We start from the raw sequence: 19,697 nt of genomic DNA, 5'->3' as shown, positions 1-19,697 counted from the left end.
TGATAATAGTATCGGTAATGCATATACTGTATTTGCTCTAATAAAAGCACTAAACTAAAAGTTTCATGTTATTTTACTGAAACAAAATATAACTTATTTTGAATCATGGAAACACCACTGTAATTTACATAAGTGCAGTCACTACTAACGGAATGTTACAGTAGCAATTTTACGTGTTCACATGCATTAATTTAGCATATTTTACTTATTAGCGAAATTAAAACCAGACAAACAAATAATACATTTACAGTACTTGGGGGTGAAAATTCACTTAGAAAGTGGCTGATTCTATATGAAGAATGAAGCAGATGGATGTTTATTTTTTTTTTAATTTATTGCCATGCCCAGCACATGTAAAATGTATCTAGTGTGTATTACTATACTTCCTGACAATACGTCTTTTTTTTTTTTAGAATTATTTTTGGCAACCATGCTGTGGTGAGGGTGTGATCAAAAGCAAAGTCTACACATCAGGTAATTTCCTGAGCAATATCTGCATATCATTTTCTGTTTCAAATTTGATGATGACATATTTGTATTTATTTATTTAATATGTAAATATTGATTTTAATGCTCCAGAATTGTTAATTTTAATATGATGTCTTTGATATTGATAAACACTTGCCGCTTCATGCACTATTAAACTTAAAGTACCACATCCAGTTTGATATGGGTCCCATGTGACATACACAACGCATGTAATAACATTGACTATGACTGGGAATTGAACCATAAAAGCACATACACATGTCACTGAACTTACCACCAATATAAGTGCATTAAAATGAGTTATCAGTCATTTTCAATAAATTCTTCACTTTCCAGTACAAGACTTTTAATTGGAATAATACAGTAAAATAAACTCACTCAAAGTAAACATATGTAAATACATGTCGGCAAAAATGTTTACTCGGTCAGTAAATTTCATTATTCCCTGTAAATTCATCAACAATTATTTGAAAGCCAATTTATATTTCACAGTTATTGCAATGGCATTTCTGATAAACTACAATAAATACCAAACACTATCTGATATTGTGATCACTACTTTTGGGAATAAATGGGACTCAAAGCATTCTGGGTAGAAAATGCTAATGTAATCTCCAAGAAGCAGCAATTAAGGTACACCAAGTGGGGGAGATAATTAAACCACATTCAGTTACATCATGTCGTGACAAAAATTACAATTTTTTTTACACGGCTGCATGGATTACCATCTTTAATCCAGCTTAATTGTGCTTTAGTATTGATTTTCAATAATGACATGTAGCCACGAGCGTCCTTGCAAAATTATGGTCAAGATTTCATTGAAAATGACACAGTCTCTGTTGGTATTTTTTCAATGTGATCTCATATGAGCTAAGCAGCAAATATAAAGGGTTGATTATGAAAGAAACAATTTCAAGCAATTGCAGAAAATAGCAATGATCTATTTAAATGAGTAAATTGAAGTCGGTGTGGTTAGTATGACGGTAGAATACATCAGTAAGGTGGCTTTACCATTTTTGCTGGTTGTAGGAAACGATCAATACAAGACATTCATATTTTTTATATACTATCTATTTATGACTGACTTGCTAGTTTATTTGTGTATTATTTCAGAGCATGAGTTATGCAGCCCTTGGACAGCATTTGTTAAAAGGAAACAGTTACCTTTCAGCCATTTTTAATCTCATCTGAGGAAAAAATTAAATATACAAAATTTGAATAAAATATGTCTATGGTAGTAAGATCCAGGTTTGAAATGGCAGATATGCATGTCATTTCACGATCTTTCTTTGCGAGTAAGATCCAGGTTTGAAATGGCAGATATGCATGCCATTTCACCATCTTTCTATGCTAGTAAGATCCAGGTTTGAAATGGTAGATATGCATGCCATTTCACCATCTTTCTATGCTAGTAAGATCCAGGTTTGAAATGGCAGATATGCATGCCATTTCACCATCTTTCTATGCTAGTAAGATCCAGGTTTGAAATGGCAGATATGCATGCCATTTCACCAACAATAACAACAATAGAAAATTATTTTTCAAAGTGACTGAATTATAAAAGGAAAAATTAAATTAGTTGTGAGTGACTGAAATATTAGAGTGTGCTCTAGTCAGTAGTTCCTAACTAGATGTCAATGGTGGTAATTTTTAAATCAAGTAAATGTGAAATATGATTATTCAGTCGCCGTCGCCGTGTCGTGTTCTGTTTGATATGGGACTCATAGCGACGTATACAACACGTGTAAAATACACACGACCGACCACCGCGCTTTGAGTTTCAGTAGGTGATTTCCCACTCACTGCGAGACCTTGTATAATGCATGAAAAAAGGAGAAATGAAACAAAAACCAAATGATTTGATTTAAAACTTGTATTTTTTTTTTGTCAATGTTGAAATGTCTTTCAGAAACTAATATGGTGCTATTCTTATTTCATCAAAATTAACCGTCAAAAAATGTGCATAGCACATTATTAAAGGGTGATGGTCGTCGCGCCGCGTCATGTTCGATATGGGACTCATATTGACGTACACACAATGCATGTAAAATACATTGTTTGTTTACATGAGATTCGAGCACGCGCTATGATGACCACCACCCTTTAAGCTAGGAAATACCCAAAAAATAGTTTTGCATTTGTCAAATCTTACATGATTATTTGATGTCACTACTATGACTTTTGTTTTTTCTGTTTTTACATTTGATTTCACACATGAATTTGATAGCATCTGAATGTGGCTGTTTCATGTCAGGTGGTTGAATTGCTGGAGAAAAATAAAATCTGGCAGACCCACTAATACAAGAAAAAAAGGTTTTATGGTCAAGAAAATACTTTGTAAAGCAAATGACCTACAATTATGTGAGATAATAGTTACATAATAATCCTAGATCGAATTGATGTGAATGCGAAAATACACAAAGCATATCTGAACATTACTGAGAGATCTAATGGATGTCTGAACGTTACTGATAGATTAAAGCGATTCGAATGCATCCATAAACAAGGCATGTCTGAGTGATCATTTTGCTCAATTTCATCATAGATAACTCTTTCAAGGATGCAAGAAAATATTTCACAGTTCTGTTGACCTACAAAGCCACTAGCCGAGATCCATTTACTAACAGATGCAACTTTGACAGAAATTCAGTTCAAAGTACCACGGCATTGTGATTTTTTGTTGATTAACAATAATTTTACCCAGATTGCATTGCAGGTATCTATTAAAAAAACCCAAATCGCATCAAGCAGAGTAACGTCACAAAGTCCAGGCATAAAGTTTTTATTTGAGTAAAATTGAAGAAGCAATCCATCTTCAAGATCATCGTCCAACCAAGTTTGATTTTTCTTACTGTGTATTTGTGATCATGCACAGTGGAACAGCGGTGGCACATCATCATGTGTTCGACCTGGCCAGGTTGACACTGGAATGACGCATTAAAATGCCATCATGATGGTTTTTGAAACCAAATTCACTATGTATATAACACATTCTCACAACAATGGTATTTAATGTCTGTAATAATTTTGTATAAAAAAATAAAACATGCAATCCAACTAAGAGCCATTTTAAGAAACATAATTATATAATTCTATAATATCTGACAATGGCCCCAGTACATCTCATCAAATAATAGTCCTTTGAACATACAGCCCAATCATGCAATAGCAAAGCAAATGCTAAAGTCAAAGCCACTCAGTTCAGTTACTAATGAACTGAAAAAAGCTATACTATCACGACCAAATGCCATTGCTTCTCTCAGGATCTATAAGTCCAGAACAAGAAAGACATAAAATGAAGAAAACTCAGATCAAACAGGAAGATCCTGCAACAGAAATGTCTGCGATCTTTCAATCCTTTAAAAAAAGTACATGATGTTTGGATGAAACCTCAGATCTTGAGTCAAAAACAATCACTGCATCATAGAACATTTGTTTAATCTTCCGATACGACATACCCACACAATAAAGCTGGTCTGAAGAAAAACACAGAATCACCAAATCAATTAAACACAGATTCAACAGCCAATCACTGCACCCACAATCAGCAATGAGAAAAGAGATACAACACACAGATTCAACAGCCAATCACTGCACCCACAATCAGCAATGAGAAAAGAGATACAACACACATTAGAAGATAACTGTCAAGCAGACACCAAATCAATTAAACACAGATTCAACAGCCAATCACTGCACCCACAATCAGCAATGAGAAAAGAGATACAACACATTAGAAGACATCTGTCAAGCAGACACCAAATCAATTAAACACAGATTCAACAGCCAATCACTGCACCCACAATCAGCAATGAGAAAAGAGATACAACACACATTAGAAGACATCTGTCAAGCAGACACCAAATCAATTAAACACAGATTCAACAGCCAATCACTGCACCCACAATCAGCAATGAGAAAAGAGATACAACACACAGATTCAACAGCCAATCACTGCACCCACAATCAGCAATGAGAAAAGAGATACAACACACATTAGAAGATAACTGTCAAGCAGACACCAAATCAATTAAACACAGATTCAACAGCCAATCACTGCACCCACAATCAGCAATGAGAAAAGAGATACAACACATTAGAAGACATCTGTCAAGCAGACACCATATCAATTAAACACAGATTCAACAGCCAATCACTGCACCCACAATCAGCAATGAGAAAAGAGATACAACACACATTAGAAGACATCTGTCAAGCAGACACCAAATCAATTAAACACAGATTCAACAGCCAATCACTGCACCCACAATCAGCAATGAGAAAAGAGATACAACACACATTAGAAGACATCTGTCAAGCAGACACCAAATCAATTAAACACAGATTCAACAGCCAATCACTGCACCCACAATCAGCAATGAGAAAAGAGATACAACACACATTAGAAGACATCTGTCAAGCAGACACCAAATCAATTAAACACAGATTCAACAGCCAATCACTGCACCCACAATCAGCAATGAGAAAAGAGATACAACACACATTAGAAGATATCTGTCAAGCAGACACCAAATCAATTAAACACAGATTCAACAGCCAATCACTGCACCCACAATCAGCAATGAGAAAAGAGATACAACACACATTAGAAAACATCTGTCAAGCAGACACCAAATCAATTAAACACAGATTCAACAGCCAATCACTGCACCCACAATCAGCAATGAGAAAAGAGATACAACACACATTAGAAGACATCTGTCAAGCAGACACCAAATCAATTAAACACAGATTCAACAGCCAATCACTGCACCCACAATCAGCAATGAGAAAAGAGATACAACACACAGATTCAACAGCCAATCACTGCACCCACAATCAGCAATGAGAAAAGAGATACAACACACATTAGAAAACATCTGTCAAGCAGACACCAAATCAATTAAACACAGATTCAACAGCCAATCACTGCACCCACAATCAGCAATGAGAAAAGAGATACAACACACAGATTCAACAGCCAATCACTGCACCCACAATCAGCAATGAGAAAAGAGATACAACACACATTAGAAGATAACTGTCAAGCAGACACCAAATCAATTAAACACAGATTCAACAGCCAATCACTGCACCCACAATCAGCAATGAGAAAAGAGATACAACACATTAGAAGACATCTGTCAAGCAGACACCAAATCAATTAAACACAGATTCAACAGCCAATCACTGCACCCACAATCAGCAATGAGAAAAGAGATACAACACACATTAGAAGACATCTGTCAAGCAGACACCAAATCAATTAAACACAGATTCAACAGCCAATCACTGCACCCACAATCAGCAATGAGAAAAGAGATACAACACACATTAGAAGACATCTGTCAAGCAGACACCAAATCAATTAAACACAGATTCAACAGCCAATCACTGCACCCACAATCAGCAATGAGAAAAGAGATACAACACACATTAGAAGACATCTGTCAAGCAGACACCAAATCAATTAAACACAGATTCAACAGCCAATCACTGCACCCACAATCAGCAATGAGAAAAGAGATACAACACACATTAGAAGACATCTGTCAAGCAGACACCAAATCAATTAAACACAGATTCAACAGCCAATCACTGCACCCACAATCAGCAATGAGAAAAGAGATACAACACACATTAGAAGACATCTGTCAAGCAGACACCAAATCCAACATTATAACAACTCCACTCAGCTTATTAAATTCAACCAGACATTGGTGGGAACCAGATGTGAATGTTTCATAAAACTGCCTTCATACTGGAAAGACTATACCACCTGATACATGATGATGTACACTTCAACACTGAACACAGTGTGTGTGTGAGTGTGTGTGTGTGTGTGATGTCAAGTTTATAGAATTGTTAGTTTATTGACATTAAAATGTTAGAACGTTAATTTGTAGTTTGAGGCAAATCACTTATTCTGATACCACTTTGTTACTACATCAAACTTTATAGCAAATTATTAGTTAAATTCAAAATTATGTCGTTATCATTTTATCCTTCTACAACTTCCTTCTACAACTGCATGAAAGTGGACAAGCTGGAAATGAGTTTTAACTTCTTCAAAAAAAGTAGAATGTTATGCTAATACAGATGCCCATTTGTTTTATGTAGTTCTTACATCGATGCTCATTTGTTTTATGTATATCCTACATCAAAGCTAATTTGTTTTATGTATATCCTACATCAAAGCTAATTTGTTTTATGTATTTTTTTTAAAAAAACAACGCTCATTTGTTTTACTTCTTTTATAGTTCTTACATAGATGCTCATTTGTTTTATGTACTTTTTACATCAGCGCTCATTTGTTTTATGTGCTTCTTACATCGATGTCCATTTGTTTTTCATGTACTGTATCCATATTGAGGCTATCATCACTAAGGTCACGACCTAAGTTACTGTTTTGTAACCAAGAATAGCTAACCGTTATTAGTAAACAACATAGTTGTACCCTTCTAAATTTTGGCTGTACTATTATCGCGGAATGTATAACCATCACAATAAAATCAAGTGAGTGAAAACAATCACGTCAACAATCCAGGCGGTTTTGTATCCGCATACCTTTTACTGCATCTATGGTACTTGACGATAGAGGTAAATAAAAAAAATGCAAACACAAGTATATTTGGTTTTGAAATAATACAGAAAACCACTACTTGTATGTAGATAAACAATACCTGGAAAATGATACTTAGGGCAGAAGTCTACTCATAGTCAAAAATGTTTTATCATAAATTTCATGTTCCTTGATGAGCTATGAAGCTATATGCTACGTTTACATGACAACATTAAATCAGAGCCAAACTACTGCTCCTCCCACCAATTACCCAGAGATTTTCTCCAATGCACAATTGGGAGTCGAACGAGAGTCATGAGAGTTCAAATAAGCAAATTTTATATTTTCTCACTTTATAAAACTCAGATAATAAAAAGTAGATAAATTTTGTACACATTACCGGTATGTCATCAGCCTGTATTTTGAGATAACCAAATATCTTCATCAAAATCAACAGTAAGTATTATAACATTATAACAAGTATTTTAACACCAACAAAATGGCTGTCATTCACTAAAAAAATATAACTAATAATTTCTCCAAAAATATGTTGGTGACTTGTTCTAAGTCAACAGACAGCAGACGAACAAACATACATACACCTGCAAAAAAACCAATCCATCATATTAAGACTTAGATAACCACATGCAAACTTGCCAGTATGAAGCATTTACTTCTATCCCTCCACTCCATGCATTAAATAAAAATGGTCTGTATTGTCACGGAGATGAACAGACATGCACAAAAAGATCAATACCCAAGTGCTTATTTCCGAGTACGATAACCACATGCAAAGTTGCCAGTATGATGCATGTACTCCCAGGACTCCATGCATTAAGGGGAATGGTACTAAATCACCAATACCATCTTTACTGTAGGTACCAGATAAACAAAAGTATGATTGATTACACTAAATACATTGAGTGAAAACAAGCTCATACGGTTCATGCCTGCTGCCATCATACCTAATCTGACAGATAATATGCTTTCAGGATTCCATTGTCAGTGAAACATGAAAAATCCAGCGTACTGTGAAAAATGAATAAATCAATATAGATGTTTCTCACAAACCTTTGTCTGAGTCTATTAATGTCGGTTGTCAAATTACTGAATCGCTGGTATTTCCTCGTAAGATTGGATTGTACTGTAATGGCCTAATTAATATAAATTATATACTTAAATACTGATGATTTTATTCAATTGCATATATCATAACAAAAGATTGAAGTTGGAGGAAGTTACTTAGTGGTTTAAGTAAACCTTAGAGATTAAGAGATTAGTGGTAAAAGATACTGAGGATTTAATCCGTCATATTGACTTATGCTGAAAGTAGGAGTTATTAGGATTTGTCCTACATGTTAGGAGAGATTGAGAGGGAATTAGAGGTCAAACTAATATTGCTATTGCGAACTATGTAAACCAAATATCACAGATTGGAAATTTTACAATTTTAATATTACAATAAATAAAACAAAAACAATTCAATTTAGCTATCTATGAAAACAATTATGAATGTGTTCGAAAATGTTACGAATACATTGCGGATATAAAATTCAAACACTTTTGTTGAAATCAAACACAGCAAGAATTAAAGCACATGACGCAAGTTAAATCCTGTCACTATAAAAGCTAGTGATAGCGCAAGCAGGAATCTAATAAAACATTTTATGGCTACAGACCCAATATGATGTACAATAAAGGTTGAAATAATTTCATTATATAATTTGTAATTTTGTATTGAATGGAAGAGCTGCATCCTACTTTAATGGGAATCAGCTTTTCTTGTGTAATATGATGAGACGATATTACCTAGGTAAATGGGATTTCAGAAAAGTAGTTCCACACAGACAGTACGTGGTTGAATTGACCTATGCATCGTCTAACCTTTTCACCACCAGACTTTCTCACCTAAATTTGTTTCCACTTTTTTCTGATATTCTTCAATATTTTTAGGAAATACTTTTGGGAGCCCACAAAATTTGCGTCAATTTTCAGATTTTACTAAAAAAAAATGGCTATTTTAGTCTCAATCTTCTCGAGGGAAGTGCAGACTATAAATGGGACTATTTTGTGAATTTGTGATGAAAAGAGGGAACTGGTGGTGAAATGGTTAATACTCTTCATACAGGCATTGAAGTATACTTGTGATGACCTTAAATAACTACCAAAATACCACACCAAAAATCGTACTGATTGTTTTACCCAGAATGCATTGGACCATGCATACTATTGCTCTGTTAAAAATAAAAAAGCATGGGCTAGAAAAAAAGTGTTCTGGTTAATCAGTTTTGTGAAATCGATGCGCAGGCAGCTTTTTATTTTAATTTTTAGTCTGAAAATTGTAAATAAATTTATCTTTTTTTCTTGCATTTTTCTAACACTCTGACAAAAAAACAAATAAGACATGCACAGTCACCAGGAACATAAATATTGGGGGGGTGGAAGGAATATAATTATAATTAGATAAATCACTTTTTCAAAACTAAATGACAATTTTCATGCATGACTGATCAATATTTTCTATGAAAACATTGAAGACAATATGCAAGCAGAAGCTTGTAAAACAATACAGACAGTACATGGGTATTTGATATTGCATATAAATATACCAAAAATGACACAAAAATATTGATAATTAACCAACAATCTCAAAATTTAAGATTCATAGCATCAATGAAAAATACTATGAATTATTGATTATCAGTAAGTAGTACGTTATCGAGCAATTTAATCAACAATTTTTGAAATTGTCAGATGATGGATAGTACCATCAGGAATTCAATAATAACAGAAAAAAAATATACCAGTATTTGAATCATCTAATGATGTATTAATAACCAAACAACAGGAAACCTTATCAATAGATTTTAGAATTTCAACTAAGTGGCTGACATACATGCAAAGCATTATATCAATAATACAGGATTAAATTAAATTGGTCCTTCCCACGTGTGACCCAGTAGGACGCCAACTGACTGGCACCTGGTTGTTGTTCAGTCTATATTGCCTTAAAACACAGTGCAGCATTTGATAAAAATTATAAAAAACAACAGTCAACTCATGCATGCAACTCATGATATAATACACTAGCACCCATTAAATGCAAGAATCAATTCTTTTGTAGTTTATTGAAAATACATTGCAACGCTAAAATCAATTTTCAATTACAATAACAAACCTGCATCATTTTTTCCCATATTTTTTTTTAATCAAAAGCTGTTGCCAATAGGAAATGACATCCATTTAGTCTACAATTATGGGAAAAATACAAAAAAAATGTACAAAACATTGGACCAACATTTTGGCAGGGAAAACATATCAAAGGAATAATGAGCTTATACAGACAAGTGTATGTAGTTGGTTGAATTAAGCACATCGGTTAATGAACGACGAATGCAATTATTTGGTTGATCTAACAGAAAGCAACTTTCCCAAGCCACGTTGACAAAATACAGACATTTGCCAGGCTCATATGTTTAGGTCATATTAGCCATATTGAGCTGAGACATTATTACAATCTCTGTTTGGTTGAGTTAATAATTTGATACAGTGAACACGATATTACTAACACTCACATTTCTGATATAATATTTAATGATGCAACTCCTACATCACAGTTTCTTTGAATCCATGCACAAAGAGCACAAACTTAAATAATTTAACAACATAAAAATTGCATTATTAATAATACTTTTCTCACCACTCCCCTGCATTACACAAAAAAATCAAGAAAAAACATATGTTTGAAGATGTTGAGAAAAAATTGGTGTAATGGTGCCCTCTTTTTATTATTTTTTGTTGATAATGTAAAATTCTTTTTTTTTCTTGCATTTTTAAAATATTTTAGCAGAACGCTGTTTCCAAAGCAACCAAACATAACCAGGAACAAATCTTTTTCTTTCTATTTTTTTTACCTTATCTATATTCAAAAAAACGCTTTTATGTTTTTATTTTTTTCACATGCATTGATTGATTCATAAGGAAAAAAAATGCTTTTCCAAAACATTATATAGTTTAGATATCCAATTACTTTTGCTAATGTAAAAATTGAAAAACTCTGCCCCTTGGAAAAAAAACATCTGACCTGAACTATGAGTATCTACCGTAAGACTTAATATGAACATGTCTACAAGTTTTTTATTGACAGGAAGGATAATGAGAACTGGAAGCAATCATCGTAATACCGAGTATTATCCACAGCAACTTATATATGTATAGCGATCTCCAAGGTTTACGCGAGACATCTCGTATAACTGCCTTAAATTTTGAACCAACCATCTCACACTTTTTATCCTTGAACAAAACATTAGCAAGAGCACTGAGATATCTTCCTTACCGTTTCCTAATGTTTCCTACTCAAATCCATTAACCTATTCAAAAAAAAAAACGACTATGCATCACGTCGCCACACATCACATACACAGTATTTTTTTGAGAGGACAGTGACACCAGTTGCCATGGTTACAACAGTAGAATCACAAACCAGAAACATCATTTTAAATTATCTGTAATCAACTTCCATTAGCAGTATGTTGCAAGTAATATACGAACAAACTAGACATGCTTCACTAGTTCACATGGGTTATGAATAATATACGAAGGCCCAAAAACAATATACAGTTACAATGCATATTTTAGATACTTAAAAAATATAGCTTAAAACAATATTAATTATGCATGTAGTTTTAGATCGAATATTAATTGATTATGCAGAAATTTCGAAACTTATATTTATGCAAAAAATTTACACTGTTGACAATTTCCTGGGAGCTGTATCTTTCAGCAAGTTCTACTGTTCCAAACTGTCGCCACTTGCAGCCATTTCACAAATATGAACGAAAATAAAAGTAACAAAGAGTAATCAGATTACAAGTTAAAATGACACAAAAAAAGTAAATATTGCATCTGTATAGTATTTCATTTTATGCTAATTAGATTACTTGCATGTCAAAGCAGACAAGTTAGAAAAAGGTCCACAATGCAATTATCCACAATACACTGCTTTCAATAATTACGAATATTTGTCATTTTAAGAAAAAATGTTCTCCACATATGCATACTCTAATTATAGTTGTTATATGAATTTGAGATAAATTGAAAATTTTATTTATATTTTTTTTCATTTGTCATGCAGTGTGCGAGTAAAAATGGGAGCGGGAATTGACACGCATTGTAATACAAGACACCATACTGGTAGGTAAACACGTATTTTATAATATTGGCTGGTGGTCCGGTCCGCCAACGCTCATCATCCGGAATGTGAGGAAAATCAATTTAATTTATAATGTAATCTCAGTTATAATGAATTTAATTACAGTTGTCATAGTGATGTTTTTTTGTGTTATATATGCCCTTACAGTAATAATAATTGGGTCATTTTATAAGGGTGGTGTAGTTCAGGGTTTTTGTATCACCATGATGTAATTACGCGCAAGTTACATGGTTGTCATAGTAACAGGTTGTGTGATGGTCACCATGGCACTAGGTTTTTATACAGACGACCTTAAAAACACAGTCTAATGAAATGAACTTACAAATAACAACTTACTGGCGCCGTAGCACTATTTCTTGCTTGTTAATGACTATGTTATGACCTATTAAGGGAGGAGGGCAGTATACAATCACACGGTTACGATAATACTAATAACCTGTACAGATCTACCTTAATTAGGAATCAAATTTGGCAAACATTAGAATCAGCAAATAGGAAATCCTAGCTGGTTGCATATGGTATGTCCCAGAGATAGACTTAGGTATAGTCGCACAGTTGCCATAGTGCCAGATCTCACTAAATACCCACCTTAATGAAGTAACACATGATCTGATTGGTATAAAATCTGCTAGTGATCGTAGTACCAGGTTTTAGTACTGACCCACCTTAAAAAGCTGCCATTAATGATATGATGCATCATGCTTTAATGACAAGTGATTTCTCAGGGAGACCAGGCCTGACACAGCTATTTATAAACTCATTTGCATATTTGTCATAATACCAAGTAATATAATACTTAGTAATTAGATAAGGGAATTCAACCCCAAATCACAAATAAATGAGGCTGTAATTACTTTTATTAGATGAGAAAAAAAAATGATCTCCCTTTTTTATTACAAACATAATGCATAGCATAAAAAAAAGTCATTGATTGAAACATCAAATGTTGTAATGATATATTAAGTATTGATTTTAGTTTATAATAATGATGAATGTAATATAGTGTTTAAAACTACTACTAAATGGTATGTAAGGTGATGGAGGCCATATAAAAGGGAGTTTACACACTGTGAAGTACTAGTATTTTAATCTCCTGACTGCCATACACACTGAAATGATTATTATAATGTGAAATTACTCAGTATTTCGGTTAGTTAGAAATGTACACAACTATAAAGGAATGCGAGAAACTCATCCATAATTCATGTTTGCTATAAATATCAGATTTATATTTAGAATATTAGAATATTTAAAAAATAAATTGATGAAAATTTGTTAAAATTTAATGAGGAAAAAAATATCAAACTGCTGATATACGATTTTAATAGAATGGGTCTAGTAAGAACAGGTGGAATTATAGGACTGACTTGTTATGATATTTGAACCCTATGTGAGGTCATTTAAGAATGACCTCTTGATGTAGGACAGTGATGGTGGATGGAGAAATGGTTTATTGAATCAGATGGACTCAGACTGTGACTGAATTAACTGGCATGTTTCAAATATTTGTAACATCACATTTTCATTTGAGATCTCTGGAATTCCTGTCGAGGAACTATCTGATAAAGATTATACTAAATACAACAGATATGACATGTATACAATGCCACTATATAGAAGACTAAATATATTGAGTTAGATTATAAATCATTATTATGACGTGAAAAAAAAACCTCTTTAATACAGTGATGAAGTATACAAATTCCATAGAACAGGGACTATTTACCAGACACATGTATCTAGACGCTGCAGCACTACCACAGTTGTGCCGACAATAATGTCAGACTTCGAAATCCAATTTAAGTTTACAAGTCGTCCATGAATACAGCTAGTATCAAGGCTATATATACTAATTAGCCCGCAACAAAATATTAAAATAAGTAAAGAACGAGTTACATATCAACTACAACCCCGGCCATACGGCATGACGGTCCCAATGATAAAAAGGGGTTGGGGTTGTCGTTTGGTTGTAAGCTGTATGGTTATCGGATTCACATTGGTCAATCACGGCCAATATACAACCAGAGTCCCGGATAGAGGGACTGTGATACAACTCAATCACTGGGAATGGTTCAACAATGGACAGCCGTACATACATTTGTATTGGTTCACACGAACGGATTCGTGCATCAAAATGAATGAGTCGCAATCGCGTAAACAACGCTATCAAAACACTGGTTCGTCGAAATGCGAGGGTACTTACCTGAGTCGAGTGGCTGATGAGCGTTGGTGGCGAGCGGCCTTCCTTTCCCTGTCAATTTCGATCGCTTCTGTCGTCGTATTTTCCGGACTGCCTGACCCACTGGGACAAAGCAGAGATATGGCATTTAGAATATGGTCCAAGTATGCCGGATGGGTTTAAAACATAGCACTTGTGCTATTAAGAAACATACTTACTTCCAAGAACACTATACTGTTAGTCTTAACAGAATAGTCGCCATGATCATCGTTATTCCAGCATGAACGTCAATTTCTCATTTGAGGGGAAAGTACCCAGGTATACGCATGCGCGAGATGGTACGACGGTTAAAGGTTAGAAAACCACTTGTTACGTTGTTAATGTTTAATATGTATGTTTATATACGACCGTGTTTTGGCGCCATATTAAATTAAATCAGTGTGATGTATGTTATATAAGTACATTAGAAAATGCATAAGTACTCAATGTACTAAACAAGATTGCCGTCAGTTGGCAAGCCCCCGGACGGACCCCTTCAGTCTGACGATAGTCTGTGATTGACGTACACGCCGACACTTTTGAAATATTTCAAAACAAGTGTTTTCATACATTGTGCTGATTAACTATAGGAACGACTTTGTAATTGTTAAGATAATAATTGGAAAATCTACGAATCACTGGCCATGCCGAGTACGCCGCGTAGCTTCCAAATACTTATCCATGGAAACCATGGAACATATAGCTTATTATTCATGGTAGTATATTTTATTTACCAGTGGGAAAATCTTAAAATATAAATAATTAAAATATGCAAAACAAAATACAACAAATCTAACTGATGGCAAAATAAACTACAGCAAGCATTGGAAATGGAACATGGAATTGCACCCGTATTTTTTTTTTTTTTTTTTTTTTTTTTTTTTTATTTATTATTTCTTGTTTGTTTGTTTGTTTTACTGATTACTATGTAAGAAACAAATAACCTGTCCCACCCCAATATAGGCGCTGTGCCAGGGCAGGATCTATGTTACATTAAAATAAAAGGCCTGGCAATTATGTGTGCTACCGCGACTGTGACCTCCCCCGGCGTTTTGTTATGTATAAGACTACAATCCCAGAGTAACTACTAGTATCACGCGGACGAGGACAATACTGTGTTTTCTGTGTATGTATGATGTAGCCGGGGAAACGCATGATTGCCATGGTGATGGTATTTTTTTTCGTTAATGAATAAAGTCAAATATAGTCAGAAATTTCAATACAATGAATCTGAATAGATCCTTGGTTTGAACAATAATAATAATATTATACCACTGTACCAAACCGTGTGAAAACAATGTTCTAACTTTGAGAATGCAAGTATGATACGTACACACATTTACCATACTAAAAATAACTTATTGTAGGACAGTGAAACTTCCCATATTACAGTTGTCGCCATTTGTGTATGTACATGGTTGTATTTGGTGATAAACGTGGCTTCCCCGTCCAATTCTAGTTGGTGTCCAACTCTAGTACGTATATATTTGTAACGGTGATTGGATACAACAGTCGAGATGTTTTAAGGCCAGTCAGTTTTGTTAGTGTTACTGATTTTTCACGCTGCTATTTTCAAGTTTGGTTTTCATATCAGTTTGTGAAAAAAATAGTGTACTGATACTATGAACGCATTCATTTTCACTCTCATGTAAATACCACTGACATTTGTGCGTATAGTACTAGACAGATGTTTTTTTTTTGTTTTTTTTTTTTTTGTTTTTTTATGTGTGTGTGTTTTTACCGGACTTTTGTCAGAAAATAGTGTAAAAATATTCGACATGTGTTGATTTGGACACATTGTAAATTTATGAACTACCTAGTCGATTTAGAATATTGTACTCGACCATCCATCCACGCGAATATGTGTAGAATAAAAACAACACATAATATGTGCCTGAATTGTTATACGTGACACTATGTCTCGCTGTATTAAGCTCCACGTCATATAAAAATGCGTAAAGGTCATCAACTCTTCAGTTCATTTGAACAACTAGTTTTGACGTTTATTCGATACACACGTTTAGATCAGTGTTCATACGTTGTCCAACATCGCGGATGATCTCATCCTCTCTGTCGGAGATTACGAGTTGTCGAAGTACTGGAAAGCACTAATAATCTTCTACAGCCCCTCTCCTCTTCCCGTAAAAACTGTATGCGTCACAGATACCTCTATTACGTTTCCTATAGGCGGTTCGGGAGAGTAAGTGTGCAAGAAAATGTTTTACATACACGCTGACACTCTGAAATATTCTGATATTATATATTGTTATGATGAACTTTAAGAACGACTTTGTATAATTGTAATGATCTAATAGTCACTAGCCATGTCGAGTACGTCGCGTACTAGTACCGATAGCTTCCAAATATGTACCCATGGAAACCATATATATTATTATGTGGGATAGTATATTTATTTTTTATAAATATTTAACAACTAATAAATTAATTAAAATATAAAAAACGAAAATAGCTGGAACTAACAAATCTAACAAATTGTTGGCAAAATAAACTGAACAACAAGCATTGGTGACCGATAAGAGAAAAATGTACCATTCTTGCTTTTTTTAGTGAATATATCACCCCGAGGTATAGATAGTAGTTTTCTGGGAACAAATCCTGCTGATTATTCCAAGTATTTGTTGATAAACAAATATCGTGTCCCATTCCTTATTCCGTTAGTCGGGGCTATTCTCCTTTGTGTTCGAATAGAGAAATAGCTATTTAAATTTTGGACTGTAATCTCTAAGTCGACTCACATGACTAGAAGAAAATACTGTCTTGTATGTGGACCTTTAAACTGAGCATGTAGCAAGTGAAACGCATGGTAGCCATGGCGATACCTATTTCGTTACCAACATACAACCTTAGCAGATAAGATTGTTACCATGTGTTGTGTTTTTTTGTGAGGTCTTTATTTTTTATTATTATGAGGTCAATATGTCATTGTACTTTTGTATTAATTACCGCGCAATGATTTTAATGAAATTAGTGATTTCGATCGAAATGAGGACATTACAGAAGTAATCCATCGCCCGTAATGCAAGATTTAGATAAGCTTTTAATACCAACGTATAGTAATAGCCATCGGCGTATTAATATTCAATGATGTTGACGTCTGTGTTAACATGTAGTGTATAGTTGTTGTTAAGCCGATGATGTAATAAATTACAACACGTTTTGATAATGAGTTATCACGTAACAAGCACAGCGCCGTCAAGTGGCGGGTTTCGGAGATCAACGATTTAGTTAACTGAGCATTTTTTTATTGTATCTTTTGAAGAAAAGGACATTAACAATGGATGACGGTTGGAAACTGCCCCAATTTGTTACATGGTGCAAATTATATTAAAATATCTGGAAAAATTGTTCATGAAGTTACGTTTTTGTGAATAAGTTTACTATGATCCATGCGGCATGTAAATATAAGACAACATTGGCGTCACATGGAACGTCAAAATGTGAATCGGAAAGATGATAAATAAATAAATTGGTATTGAAATAGAAATACGGAAAGAATAAACTTAAATAAGTGATGAAATAAAAACGGATTTATCGGGTGATGCTTGTTCACGAGAGTTGAAAATGCATTGCTTGATCATTCAGTGTTTATACGAAATTCGTGCAAGTACATTATGACGACCACTGTCTTTTATATACATAATATTATTAATATGTTAATCAATTACATTTAAAAGCCATGTTACAAAAAAAACCATGGGAATTAACGACTGTACGGTGATAGAATAGTAGACTCATTAGACCTTGAATAGCTGGGGTGTGCTAATATGCTGTGTACGTTCGATGCAGTTGAAATGGAAATTGTTGATTACACTAAACATAGTGAAATTGTTTATCTCTCAACAATATTCACATTAAATATGTAATATGGACGAGAACATGTAATTTTTATTGTTGTTGTCTGTTGTATATCAATACACACTGCCACGATGCTTATTCAACGTCAGTGAATATTTGTTCAATAAAATAATGATAATAAAATAATCTCTAATACTAGTACGCATGTGTACTGGCATTTTGGTACGTATAATAACACACATGGTACACGCATATTAAAGGACGGTGGTCGTCGTGCTGCGCATGTGCGATATTTGTGTTGATAAACATTTTCCCACAATCCAATGCGCTCTTCTAATGGAAATCACAAGTATGAGATTTTACTTGGCGCAATTCAATTCGCACGATGCATTCCAATCACCTAAAAAATACCTAATTAAAGCTTTGTGACGTCTCAGTTTTACTCGTTGGTCTGCGCAACAGTCAAAGTCGCCATCTTTGTTTATAGGAGACCCATATAGCTTGCGCATGCGTGGCGCGACGACTACCGTCCTTTAATGTTTTTGATTCTCTGTATAACGAATACTGTTATGTGTCTATCTTTGTTACAGGATGTCCTGTCGACTGTATATTCCGTTTGGGGTGACACACACATCGACGATTGATTTCTATGCAAATTATCTAACTATATGAACCAATGGTGGCAACAAGGAGGAGCCCAGGGTTGCGCAGTACAATACTTACGTAGAATTTATTGTAAAAGTTGAATTTTGATGTTTGCATGATTTAATTTGATTTGTTGAATAGCATTTCTCATAAACTGTACTGACAGAACCCAAAGCCTACAGGGGCCATTGAGGGATCTTCTGCAGCTTATACAGCGTGGAAATGCAACATAAGATTTATTTATTTATTTTGTAGATTTGTGTAGATCAGTTGTGTTACTATTTCAACAGCAGGACTATATGTAAACTTACATTATACGGGTTATTACAATAATATTAGACCTTAAAGCAATTATACACTGATTAGAAATATCATCATAAAATACAACAAACAATATGTGATGTCTTTTTTCTATTTTGAAAGGCAAACGTGAGAGTGATTCAAGACGTGAACATAACTCGCTGACACACAACAATACAATCTGTATAGACCTTATGGAGCGAAAAAAGTATTACACACATTACCGGTCCCTTAAAGTAGTTATGCCTATGATCTACAGTTAACATTAATGGTTATCTTCCCATAAAAATATCGACAAGAACGGGAAAATGCACTCATACTATAAAGAACATTACATTTAAATGTCGATTACAGCCCCCTTCAACAGTTGGGTTTCAGCGGTATGAAGTGCCCAGCAAGCTTAAAAGTTCGATGACCAATGAACCCGTGACACGATCTGCATTGCTATTGAAATC

The 19,697-nt window shown here is 34.2% G+C and overlaps 1 protein-coding gene and 1 long non-coding RNA gene across 4 annotated transcripts in view; one reads left to right on the top strand and one right to left on the bottom strand.

Moving 5' to 3' along the window:
* Positions 1-14,772, bottom strand: part of LOC102810258 (A-type potassium channel modulatory protein KCNIP1-like) — a 128,182-nt gene extending 113,410 nt beyond the window's left edge. For 2 of the 3 annotated variants that reach the window (XM_085504287.1, XM_085504285.1), the window contains exons 1-2: positions 14,661-14,772; positions 14,467-14,565 (exon numbers count right to left, since the gene is read on the bottom strand). Coding sequence is in view for 1 of the 3 variants with exons in the window: in XM_085504285.1 (XP_085360411.1) it covers positions 14,467-14,565; position 14,661 (100 nt within the window). In the remaining 2 variants the exon portion in view is untranslated. Of the gene's footprint in view, positions 1-14,466; positions 14,566-14,660 lie in introns of those variants that run through there. The other variant, XM_085504286.1, reaches the window with a different exon arrangement.
* On the top strand, positions 14,711-19,336 carry LOC146737881 (uncharacterized). The gene is made up of 2 exons (XR_014930701.1): positions 14,711-14,795; positions 18,888-19,336. It is a non-coding gene; the product is annotated as an uncharacterized LOC146737881 (long non-coding RNA).
* Positions 19,337-19,697: the final 361 nt, after the last annotated feature.

This window comes from Saccoglossus kowalevskii, chromosome 10, assembly GCF_978046115.1.
Source record: "Saccoglossus kowalevskii chromosome 10, keSacKowa6.1, whole genome shotgun sequence".
Taxonomy (NCBI): Eukaryota; Metazoa; Hemichordata; class Enteropneusta; family Harrimaniidae; genus Saccoglossus; species Saccoglossus kowalevskii.
Note: the sequence above shows the minus strand (reverse complement) of the source record. Positions and strands in the feature narration are given on the sequence as shown.